The 13,513-nt window shown below is 43.0% G+C and overlaps 1 protein-coding gene across 1 annotated transcript in view; it reads right to left on the bottom strand.

The window, feature by feature from the left end:
- LOC137321176 (SH2 domain-containing adapter protein B-like) overlaps positions 1 to 13,513 on the bottom strand; it is a 258,374-nt gene that overhangs the window by 64,649 nt on the left and 180,212 nt on the right. Inside the window, exon 3 of the mRNA XM_067983450.1 lies at positions 8,307 to 8,510. Within this exon, the coding sequence (XP_067839551.1) occupies positions 8,307 to 8,510 (204 nt within the window). The remainder of the gene's footprint in view (positions 1 to 8,306; positions 8,511 to 13,513) is intronic.

Here is a 13,513-nt window from a genome sequence, read left to right as displayed (position 1 = left end):
CCATGTGAAAATATTGCTACTTTAGCAATACTGCATTTTGCCAGTGCACTAGTAGCAACTACTGTTTCCTCTAAGCTGCGTGGCTGCGCAGCAGTTTGTTATGTGCCGCACATGTCATCATTCTATCTGCACACCAAACCAGTGCTCTCTGGTGGAGACGCTGTTGAGGTGGTCTCAGCTACCGATCACTTTTCAGCAAGGACGGGAGTTAAAGTTAGATTGGACGGGAGTGTTGTACCGCATATGTCGGTGTTTAGTGCAGGTCAGTGGTACAGCTGCTCAGAGACTGGTCTCCACAAATAATGTACTGTCCAATGGATGGACATATATATATTCATTGGACAAATAGTGTAAATGTGTACATATATAAAATATATTAAAGAAATAATGTAACAGTTTATATATATATGTTGAAGAAGTAGTGTAAAAGTTTATATGTATTATATAAAAATATATACTAATTGGACAAAAAGTGTATAAGTTTATATATATTTATATATATTGGATAAATAGCATAAACATTTATATATTTATATATATTTATTCATTGGACAAGTAGTGTAAAAGTTTATATATACATATATTTATTTCCATCCCTTCATGATATAACTGATTTGAGTTTCCAATTAGCAAACTTCAGCACATGAGGATTCAGTAAAGATTCAGTGAGGAGATGCGTTCAATTAAATGAAAGCTTTTCACCTCTAGTGCAAATTGTGGAGAACTGTTACTTTAGTCTAAAAACAAATATATTTAAGGCATTTGTATCAAATAACATTGGAGGGAGTCTCCGATTAGTGCAATTAACAGTTTTTGTCACCATCCTATTCGACATTTGCATCTGAAGTAAACTACAAATATACCCAAATTATGTGGCATATTGTAATAATCATTTGTCAATTTCATATTAATATTAAGTAATTCTGACACAGATCAAGTGTAATACTGTTATTAAAGATCCTTCTGCAATTGTGTTAAAATATACTTTCCAATCATGCTGGTACATTGTAATCAAAACAATGAAGTTGATTTAAATTGTTTTATACAGCTGCTATCCAAAAACCCTCAGTTGCCCCAAGGATTGTCTCTTTTTATCTTTGTCCGTTGCCTCCCTCAGTTCAGGTTCTTCATGACCTTACACAGAGGCAGCCAAAATTAATGAGACATGCAAGATGTACAATTGTAATGCAATAATTTTTTAAAACCCTGCTGAAGATTCAATGTCGGGGGGCGGGGGGAGCTTGACAGCTGTTTTGTATTTCTGACTCAATTTAAAAATTCTGATTGCACACGATTTATTTCTGTTTGAATCAGTCATTAAGCTGATTCAACAAAAAGCTGACTGGAATCGTCCCCATCAGATAATTTTTAATAAAATATAACAAGACTGGTCTGCTCAATCCTAATGCAACTTAAGAAACCCATTTCATAAATTATATAAATTTATCAGCCAATATAACATTAAATTATTACAATTATCCATTACTTTGTACATTTGTTCTGTTATATACCCTGAATAATGTTTTCTAAAAAAAATGTTCTATTCAAAGTTGTGATTTTTTTTACGGTGGCGCACACACCCTTTATATCGGTGCACAAACCCAAATTCATTCAGCCCATGGCCGAAAAAAATTTGAGGGAACATTGGTAGTGACCGGGAATTTTCCCCACTACTGAGGTTTTCAATATGTGCTTGATAGTAACTACAATATTGGTCACCCAGTGTTCTAATTAATTCTACCTTTTTAACTTTGTTTCAAGCTGCACAAGTGCATAAAATAATGGGCAAGAAATTTGGTCATGTAGTGCCCGTTGCGTTGTCGCTACGCGGCCTCCTTAAGTTCCAAAATGGCGTTGGAATGCGTACACCGTTTCTAGCGTGACGTGCACCAGATGCCACCTTGGTAAAGGGTTTTATGCAGGCACAGATAACAAATGCCGGCAGCATGTAAAGTAAGGAGACTACGACTTCAATCAGTGTGCAATGCTTATTTAAAGGGATAGACACCATTTTGGTACTTAACGCTGCAGCCAACGCACTGTCTTAATCACGACCAGCTAAACATGTCTGGAGGATCCCCATCAGTGCTATTTAAAGGGACCATGCAGGATCTATAGGTTAGTTGCTGGATTAGTGCTTGAACATTAGGACTAGGGGACATAGCCTAACATTTAGAGCCAGGACTTACAGGAGTGAAGTTAGGAAAGGCTTCTACACGCAAAGGGTGGGAGAAGTTTGGAATGCTCTTCTGCAAATGGTAGTTGATGCTAGCTTAATTGTTAATTTTAAGTCTGAGATTGATAGATTTTTGTTAACCAAGAGTATTAAGGGATATGAGGTTAGGTCACAGATCGACTATGATCTCATTGAATGACGGAACAGGCTCGAGGGACTAAATGCCATTGCCACTTGCTGCCTCCTGTTATGCGCCACCTTCTCCTGCGAGAAAGTGGGACGTGTGTCGGTGAGTGTCCTGCAGAATGTTTGGGTGATGTGCCTGTCATGGTCGAATAGCTGCCAGTGTGCGTGACCTGAGAGTTGTGGGTGTGTGGCTTGAAACAGTGGTAATGTGTGAGGGTCAGAGGAAGCATCTGATTGGAAGAGTTGAGTACTGATTGAAAGAATTTGCTGGTAGGTGGGTGATGGGGGGGTGTATTATATGGATCTGAGGAAGCGACTAGTGGTGCAGTTGGTAGATGTCACTTGACAGTTGACCTCACTCACCTTGACCATTCGTATTAAAGCACTGAACTTCTTCCTGCACTGCATCCATGTTCGTGGTGCTATGCGCCTGGCATTGACTTCGTCCCCTACTGCCTTCCACTGCCTCTTGAACATATGTCTGGAGGGCCACTTGCCCTCCTGCGATATGGGATGCCCTTTCTTCTGTCCACCTCTTGCACCAAGGTCTCCAGTGCATCAGCACAGAATCTTGGTGCACGCTCTCTCGCATGCCTGGTACAAACTCAGATCGGCAGATTGATGAGATCTGGCACGCAGATTGGAAGATGTGGGATTTAGTAGTGCGCAACTTTTATTCAATGTTTTAACATAATTTACCAGTTTATAAACATATGGACAGGATCTGCATCTGTGCTTTACATGTGTGATGTCTGATCTCCGTTCAGACTCTGTGCAGACCTGTATCTTATATTTTGCAATTATATATATGGTGCAGGCTGTCTTTAAGTGGTGCAGGCTGCCTTTAAGAGAACACATGCGAGATTTGGACTCCCCTGCTGGTGAGAAGTGTCGAAGCTGGAGAGAACATCGCAGCCAGGCCTTGATGATGCGCTACTATCAGATAAACGAGGAGGCAGCACGAATCTAACATGCTGACTGCATCGGAATCACCGGGCGCGGGCTAATCGTGCACCGCAATGCCCGCACCTGGATTCGGGGGGTAACCAATTTAACCCCCACTAAGTCTTTTATTAGAACATACTGATAAACCTTTGGTTCTCTTTATGTGGGTAATATTTCAAGGCTGTTCTGCCAGCACAGGTCTTTCTTAAGTGCAAGCACGAATCGGAGTTAGGACTATAACACCAAAGTCCCGATTCTCCGATCCACGTTTCTTGTTCATGATGGTCCGTGTCAGCAGCAGAGCATTGACAAATTACCCCTTATATATCCACACTCTCACACATGCACATATGCATGTTCACACACAAATAAATACTTAAATTACTCCCCAGTCTAAATTACATGAAAGGCTGTTTTAATTCTCAGTGAAGCTACCTGGATGTATGTAATAATGCAGTAAGCAGAAAAAGTTTATTTATAAGCTATGTAATTCCCAGTGGCTCAGATAAGGACAAGATTGGGCTCTGCCCAACCTAACCTAAACCCATTTGTATTTCCAGGTTTTGGTCATCTGCATAGAATCATAGAATGGTTACAGCACAGAAGGCGGCCATTCAGCCCGTTGAGCCTGTGCCGGCTCTCTGCAAGAGCAATCCAGCTAGTCTCCTTGTGGAGACAAAGTCCCATCTTCACACTGAAGACACAATGGTGGCACTACCACCATGCTAAATGGGATAGATTCAGAACAGATCTAGCAGCTCAGAACTTGGCATCCATGAGGCGCATTCCAGCACAATCTGTAACCTCATGGCCCGGCAGATTCCTCACTCTACCATTACCAACAAGCCAGGGGATCAACCCTGGTTCAATGAGGCGTGTAGAAGAGCATGCCGGGAGCAGCACCAGGCGTACCTAAAAATGAGGTGCCAACCTGGTGAAGCTACAACACAGGACTACATGCATTCTAAACAGCGGAAGCAACATTCTATAGACAGAGCGAAGCAATTCCATAACCAACGGATCAGATCAAAGCTCTGCAGTCCTGCCACATTCAGTCATGAATGGTGGTGGACAATTAGACAACTAACGGGAGGAGGAGGCTCCATGAACATCCCCATTCTCAATGATGGCAGAGCCCAGCGCATGAGTGCAAAACACAAGGCTGAAGCGTTTGCAACCATCTTGACCCAGAAGTGCAGAGAGGATGATCCATCTCAGCCTCCTCCCGATATCCCCACCATCACAGAAGCCAGTCTTCAGCCAATTCGATTCACTCCACGTGACGTCAAGAAACGGCTGAGTGCATGGGATACAGCAAAGGCTATGGGCCCCGACAACATCCCGGCTTAGTGCTGAAGACTTGCGCCCCAGAACTAGCCGCAACTCTAGCCAAGCTGTTCCAGTACAGCTACAACACTGGCCTCTATCCAACAATGTGGAAAATTGCCCAGGTATGTCCTGTCCACAAAAAGCAGGACAAATCCAATCCGGCCAATTACCGCCCCATCAGTCTACTCTCAGTCATCAGCAAAGTGATGGAAGGTGTCGTTGACAGTGCTATCAAGCGGCACTTACTCACCAATAACCTGCTCACCGATGCTCAGTTTGGGTTCCGCCAGGACCACTCGGCTCCAGACCTCATTACAGCCTTGGTCCAAACATGGACAAAAGAGCTGAATTCCAGAGGTAAGGTGAGAGTGACTGCCCTCGACATCAAGGTAGCACTTGACCAAGTGTGACACCAAGGAGCCCTAGTAAAATTGAAGTCAATGGGAATCAGGGGGAAAATTCTCCAGTGGCTGGAGTCATACCTAGCACAAAGGAAGATGGTAGTGGTTGTTGGAGGCCAATCATCTCAGCCCCAGGACATTGCTGCAGGAGTTCCTCAGGGCAGTGTCCTAGACCCAACCATCTTCAGCTGCTTCATCAATGACCTTCCCTCCATCATAAGGTCAGAAATGGGGATGTTCGTTTATGATTGCACAGTGTTCAGTTCCATTCGCAACCCCTCAGATAATGAAACAGCCGCATGCAGCAGGACCTGGACAACATCCAGGCTTGGGCTGATAAGTGGCAAGTAACATTCGTGCCAGACATGTGCCAGGCAATGACCATCTCCAACAAGAGTGTCTAACAACCTCCCCATGACATTCAACGGCGTTATCATCGCCGAATCCTCCACCATCAATATCTTGGGGGTCGCCATTGACCAGAAACGTAAGTGGACCAGCCTCATAAATACTGTAGCTACAAGAGCAGGTCAGAGGCTAGGTATTCTGCGGCGAGTGATTCACCTCCTGACTCCCCAAAGCCTTTCCACCATTTACAAGGCACAAGTCAGGAGTGTGATGGAATACTCTCCACTTGCCTGGATAAGTGCAGCTCCAACAACACTCGAGAAGCTCGACACCATCCAAGATAAAGCAGCTCGCTTGATTGGCACCCCATCTACCATCCTAAACATTCACTCCCTTCACCACCATGATATCGAACACCTCTATCAAATCTCCTCTCAACCTTCTCTGTTCCAAGGAGAACAACCCCAGCTTCTCCAGCCTATCCATGTAACTGAAGTCTCTCATCCCTGGAACCATTCTAGTAAATTTTTTCTGCACCCTCTCTAAGGACTTCACATCCTTCCTAAAGTGTGGTGCCCAGAATTGGACACAATACTCCAGTTGTGGCCAAACCACTTCATCATAACTTCCTTGCTTTTGTACTCTATGCCTCTATTTATAAAGCCCAGGATCCCGTGTGCTTTTTTTAACTGCTTTCTCAACTTGCCCTAACACCTGCAACGATTTGTGCACATATTCCCCCAGGTCTCTCTGTTCCTGCACCCACTTTAGAAATGTACCCCATAGTTTATATTGCCTCTCCTTGTTCTTCCTATCACTTCGCACTTCTCTGGGTTAAATTTCATCTGCCACGTGTCCGCCCATTCCACCACCCTGTCTGTATCCTCTTCATACAATCGGAGAAAATTTACGGCGCAGAAGGAGGCCATTCGGCCCATCGTGTCCGCGCCGGCCGAAAATGAGCCACCCAGCCTAATCCCACTTTCCAGCACTTGGTCCGTAGCCTTGTATGTCACGGCACTTCAGGTGCACATCCAGATACTTATTAAATGAGTTGAGGCTTTCTGCCTCTACCACCCTTTCAGGCAGTGAGTTCCAGACCCTTACCACCCTCTGGGTGAGAAAATTTTTCCTCAGCTCCCCTCTAATCTTGCCATCAATCACTTTAAATCTATGCCCCCTGCTTAATGACCTCTCTACTAAGGGAAATAGGTCCTTCCTATCCACTCTATCTAGGCCCCTCATAATTTTGTATGCCTCAACTGAATCACCCCTCAGCCTCCTCTGTTCCAAAGAGAACAACCCCAGCCTACCCAATCTTTCCTCATAGCTAAAATTCTCCAGTCCTGCCAACATTGTCGTAAATCTCCTCTGTAACCTCTCTCGTGCAATTACATCTTTCCTGTAATGTGGTGAGCAGAACTGTACACATTACTCAAGCTGTGGCCTAACCAGTGTTTTATACAGTTCCAGCATAACCTCCCTGCTCTTATATTCTATGCCATGGCTAATAAAGGAAAGTATTCCATATGCCTTCTTAACCGCCTTGTCTACCTGTTCTGCTACCTTCAGGGATCTGTGGACATGCATTCCAAGGTCCTTCACTTGCTCTACACGTTTCATTATCCTCCCATTTATTGTGTAGTCCCTTGCCTTGTTTGCCCTCCCCAAATGCATTACCTCATATTTCTCCGGATTGAATTCCATTTGCCACTTTTCTGCCCACCTGACCAGTCCATTGATATCTTCCTGCAGTCGACAGCTTTCCTCCTCAATATCAATCACACGGCCAATTTTTGTATCATCTGCAAACTTCTTAATCGTGCCCCCTACAGTTAAGTCCAAATCATTAATATATATCACAAAAAGCAAGGGACCTGGTACTGCGCCCTGCGGAACCCCACCGGAAACAGCCTTCCAGTCTCAAAAACACCCATCGACCATTACCCTTTGCTTCCTGCAACTCGGCCAATTTTGGATCCAACTTGCCACGCTCCCTTGGATCCCATGGGCTTGTACTTTTTTGACCAATTTGCCATGTGGGACCTTGTCAAAAGCCTTGCTAAAATCCATGTAGACTACATCAAATGCACTACCCTCATCGACCCTCCTTGTTACCTCCTCAAAAAATTCAATCAAGTTAGTCAGACACAACTTTCGCTTAACAAATCTGTGCTGACTGTCCTTGATTACTTCGTGCCTTTCTAAGTGACGGTTTATCCTGTCCCTCAGAATTGATTCCAATAATTTGCCCACCACCGAGGTTAGACTGACCTCGGTGGTAGTGTCTGACTCATTATTGCACTGGTGGTGAAACGCTCTGCGTTTCCCCACAGTTGAGTTGCACATCTAAAATTAAATTAGAACAGGTACCTGCAAGGATTGGGACTGTAACCTTATTCCACTCCCATGGTTGATCATATTCCTCATGAAGTCTATCACTCTCCTCCTCACTGTTCCCTGCACTTCCAAGTTTTGTGTCATCTGCAAATTTTGAAATTGTGCCCTGTATACCCAAGTCCAAGTCATTAATGTATGTCGGTCCGATGATCTCCTGGTGCAGGCTCACTCCCTGGTGGGGCCTGTGCCCGGAAGCAGGAGAGGAAAGTCCTGAGAGGCCTGCAACAGAAGTAATTGCCACTGGATTTGAGCTTTCCAGCTGTTGTCCAAATACAGCAGTCAAAAGGCCTCAAGCTCGAATGATTGTCCTGCTGGTCCCATTAAAAGAAAGAAGTATTTACCTCCTCGTGCCTATTGCATGTCTCTCTCTGACGCCCTGATATGAAGGGTTTGGGTACAAACATTAAGGCCCACTAAGATGCATGATGATGTCACTCTGACTCATTAATGCACTGGAGGTGAAACACTCTGCACTTCCCCACAGTTGAGTTGCATATCTAAAGTTAAATTAGAACAGGTACCTGCAAGTGTTGGAACTGTAACCTTATTCCACTCCCATGGTTGGTCATATTCCTCTGCAGGCCTATCGTCATCTTGTGGTAACCTGCTTTCTCTTAGGTAACTAGCAACACTCTCTGTGTCTGAGGCTACACCATTCCCTTCAGGTTCATAGGGTGTGTCATACAGCTGAATTCCTTTCTTCTGGCTCTCTTGCTTGTGAATCTCTGGGAAATAGAAATAAATCTCATGAGTACAAAGGCAGCCAGGAGAAAAAAATCTCTACCAAGCACACCATTTAAAGTCCATGTGATTTGATGTAAGCTGCTACAAATTGAGGTAGTAAAAATGTAAATATAATCACAAAAACAGAAAATAAGTTGCTATATTTTTTTCCCGTTTGATACTCTCCTCTTACCCCTTTATGGTTAATGGCAGTGATGCCTGCTGAGAGGTAGACCTGACCCAAATGGCCTTTGTGGGTCACCACACGGACTGCAGCGGTTCAAGAAGGCGGCTCACCACCACCTTCTCGAGGGCAATTAGGGATGGGCAATAAATGCTGGCCTCGTCAGCGACGCCCACATCCCATGAACGAATAAAAAAAAAGTCTTAGAGGGATGTTCAACCACATAAGGCATCACAACCAAACCTCATGCTGTTCTCACCAGGCACTGATGCAAGTGCACTTTCCAGCAGGGTCACTAAGTAGTAGTTCGCTATGGTTCATTTTTCTTTTCCATAGCCTGAACTCACTGAGGCCAATTGTAATCCCCTTTTTGCTATCATGGTTGAGGTAGCTAAATCAGCAAAGACCAAGGAACAACCCAGAGACTTTTCTGATCTGTACGCCAAACAGTACATCAACCCAGTGAAGCCAATGTTCTGCATGGTCTTGTTAATGTAGAATGATTTAATGAAAGGTGGGATCTCGTACTCTTGATCGAATGTGTGCAGATGACATCATTTAAAATGATTGGCAAAAGAGCCAAAGGAGACATGAGGAAACATTTTTTTATGCAGCGAGTTGTTATGATCTGGAATGCACTGCCTGAAAGGGTGGTGGCAGCAGATTCAATAGAATCATGGAATCATAGAAAATTTACGGCACAGAAGGAGGCCATTCGGCCCTTCATGTCCGTGCTAGCCGAAAATGAGCCACCCAGCTTAATCCCACTTTCCAGCACTTGGTCTTCGTAGCCTTGTAGGTCATGACACTTCAGGTGCACATCCAGATACTTTTTAAATGAGTTGAGCGTTTCTGCCTCTACGACCCTTTCAGGCAGTGAGTTCCAGACCCTTACCACCCGCTGGGTGAAAAAGTTTTTCCTCAGCTCCCCTCTAATCCTTCTACCAATTAATTTAAATCTATGCCTTCTGGTTATTGACCTCTCTGCTATGGGAAATAGGTCCTTCCTATCCACTGTATCTAGGCCCCTCATAATTTTGTACACCTCAATTAAATCACCCCTCAGCCTCCTCTGTTCCAAAGAGAACCATCCCAGCCTATCTAATCTTTCCTCATAGCTAAAATTCTCCAGTCCTGGCAACATCATCTGTACCCTCTCTAGTATAATTACATCCTTCCTGTAATGTGGTGAGCAGAACTGTACACAGTACTCAAGCTGTGGCCCAACCAGTGTTATATACAGTTCCAGCATAACCTCCCTGCTCTTATATTCTACGCCTCGGCTAATAAAGGAAAGTATTTCATATGCTTTATTAACCACCTTATCTACCTGTCCTGCTACCTTCAGGGATCTGTGGACATGCACTCCAAGGTCCCTCATTTGCTCTACACCTTTAAGTATCCTCCCATTTATTGTGTACTCCCTTGCCTTGTTTGCCCTCCCCAAATCCTTCTCCCTCACACTTCTCCGGAATGAATTCTATTTGCCACTTTTCTGCACACCTGACCAGTCCATTGATATCTTCCTGTAGTCTACAACTTTCCTCCTCACTATCAACCACACGGCCAATTTTTGTATCATCTGCAAACTTCTTAATCATGTCCCCTACATTTAAGTCAAATAGTAACTTTCAAAAGGGAATTGGATAAATACTTGAAGGGAAAAAATTTACAGGGCTGTGGGGAAAAAGCATGGGGATGAGACTAATCGGATAGCTCTTTCATGAGCCGGCACAGGCACCATGGGCCCAATGTACGCCTCCTGTGCTGTACCTATTTTGATATTATGTTGATAAACTAACTCAAATGAAAGTCGCAGTCAAATTAATGTCAATACTAATGTCAAATAAGAATCTCACTTCACTAACTCAATCACAGTATGGAGGGCTTCAGTTTGTCCAATATGTTAATTAAAAAAGAAAATGGAAGTACACAATCACCTTTTCCCAGGTGCACAAGGAAAGTGACACAACCCCCAACAATGTCCTTAAAGACGGTATGCCAACCCCTGTGCTTCCATTTCCAACTTTCCTCCTTCATGGCTGCTTAATCCCTGGAGCATGTAAAATGAGTATATAAATATGCACAACTGTGCTGTCAGTTTATGTATCCTCCTATAAAAGTTGTGCTAAGAAAACGTACAGCTACAAAACTATTGGGCCAATTCTCTGACCAGCACTCCCGATGACAGAGGCTCCACGCTGGAAACTTCACCTCGCAACACTACCCCTAATATGTTTATACCTTGACAGTTAATTGTTAATTGTTTGTTAGCTTTCCTGTATGGATTTGTAATGATTGGCTTCATGAAGATAAAGCTTATATAAAAAAATACTTGAATCCATCAACAAGACCAAGCAGAAGTTGAAGGATTAAGGAGAGATTGTTTGAACTGCAGAATTTTGAATCATAAACCCAGCAGCCTTAATATAATTCTGTTAACAGTCTAGTACAAAGGCAGTCTCTAATTTTTGAGTGCCCGAATCATTTTAATGTATCACGAGTCACTGAAGATTGATCCTGATTACAATTATTAAGAGAAAAAAAGTGGATGTGTTCCTTTTGAGCCTTCGAGGAATACTTTTTTGGCTCTGCTCCAGACCTGTCAAATGTTCTTTGTCTGCCTCACAGCAGTTAACATGCTCCTTGATCTACACAGACCCCATTACAAAACAGTTTCTTTTGAGAGACATGTAGCTTTTCTTGTTCATGACAGAACTAGCATCACAGCCCAAAAATGTAACATGCACAGGAGGTCACTTTTTCAGAATCTCCTTTAGAATCACATTACTTCCAGCATTTTCTGTTTTCATTTCAGATTTCCAGCATCCGCAGTATTTTACTTTTGTCACATTAAGAGGTTGCTGTACCTTTAGACAGCAATGGGCATGTTAGTAATTCTCAACAACATGCCATTCCAAGACATGTTTGCACATATTTATTTTTTCTCAAGATGTTGTTGATGAATTTTATGAATTTCAATTTGGTTGCTACTAAAATGTCCTGATGCTATGAAAACCTTTGTCTCCCACAATCAACCTTGCCACCAATTTAAAATCCTCCAATAATTAGGTCAGTCTTCAAAATAACCAAAAGTACTTGTATAAACTAATAGCTTATTCACTTAAGGGTCCACTTCCCAAAACCAAGACCTCCACCACCTAGAAGGACAAGGGCAGCAGTGCATGGGAACACCATCACCTACAAATTCCCCTCCAAGTCACACATCATCCTGACTTGGGACATATATCATCATTCCTTCATGTTCACTGGGTCAAAATCCTGGAACTCCCTACCTAACAGCACTGTGGGAATACCTTCACCAAATAGACTGCAGTGGTTCAAGAAAAAGGCTCACCACGACCTTGTCAAGGGCAACTAGGGATGGCCAATAAATGCTAGCGATGCCCATATCTCCAAAATGAATTTTAAAAATTAAAACCGTAAATATTAAACATGGCGACTTGCACGTTATGACATTACTCAGATGGTAACTGTGGCATCACCCACTTGAGCAGGGAGTTGGAATGAAACAGTATCACAGCCACAGGTGCAGCTTTCATGCCAAAATGAAAAGCTAGGTAGCTTTGTGTAACCTGATAGATTCCCCTCCTAAGTCATGTTCCTTATTGCTAAGTGGTTCATCATAATGGAATATACATGTTCATGTCCAAAAGAATAAAACAAAGTAGACAAGAACACAATCATAAGAACATAAGAAATAGGAGCAGGTGCAGTCCATACGTCCCCTCGAGCCTGCTCCGCCATTCAATCAGATCATGGCTGATCTTCGACCTCAACTCCACTTTCCCGCCCAATCCCCATATCCCTTGATTCCCGTAGAATCGAAAAATCTATCCATCTCAGCCTTGAATATAATCAATGACTCAGCATTCACAGCCCTCTGGGGTAGAGATTTCCAAAGGTTTACAACCCTCTGAAGAAATTCCTCCTGTCATCCACAGAAAGAACAAACACACTTTGTTCAAGATGTCCCAAAGTGCTTCACTGCCAATGAATTACTTTTGAATGCAGCCACTGTTGTTATGTAGACAAACGCCGCAGCCAATTTGCCACAAACAGCAAACTAATGAATGAGCAGATAATCTGTTTTTGCTGGTGTTGGTTGAGGGACGAATCTTGGTCAGGGCATCAGGAGAACTCCTTGCTCGTCCAAGAATAGTGACATCATCCAAAAGGCAGAGCCTCCAACAATCAGCACCACTTCCTGAGTAGGGATTATGCTATGTAAATAGGATCGCTTCACTGAAATCAAGGTATTGAACAGGTTGTGTCAGATCCTTGAGGTGAAAGATTCTGTACGCATGTGGGATATCTTGGATTGTCCTTTAGAGAAAAGATGGTACAATCTATGGAAGGGGAAAGATTATAATCTACAGAATACTTCAATGCTGTGTTCAGAGTGGAACCTAATGCAAATACAAATTTACAAATATTATTACAAATAATAAAATTTGAGAAGAAGACCATTGTAAGGCAGAGATGAAACCTGAATATTTTCAATATTTTCTTTTAAAATCATTTGTGGAAGATTGAGGATGGTTGCAAAAAATAACTTGGGGAAAATAGGCAAATATTCTAAAATAAGTAAGCTGAAATATCTAAAGTAAAAAGCGCAGGAAAAGACCCAAAAACATAATGGCCTGCTGTTTGTATGGTGGGTTAAGATTGTGCCTGAAGACAATGGAAAGATACTATAAACGACTGAGAAGGAAAACAAAAAAACTCTGTAACCATCAATGACATAATCACAAAAGCCCCATTTGTATTTGCAATGCTATAATGGTATCAATATGGTAT

This window comes from Heptranchias perlo, chromosome 4, assembly GCF_035084215.1.
Source record: "Heptranchias perlo isolate sHepPer1 chromosome 4, sHepPer1.hap1, whole genome shotgun sequence".
Classification (NCBI taxonomy): domain Eukaryota; kingdom Metazoa; phylum Chordata; class Chondrichthyes; order Hexanchiformes; family Hexanchidae; genus Heptranchias; species Heptranchias perlo.
This window is presented reverse-complemented; position numbering and strand designations above follow the sequence as displayed.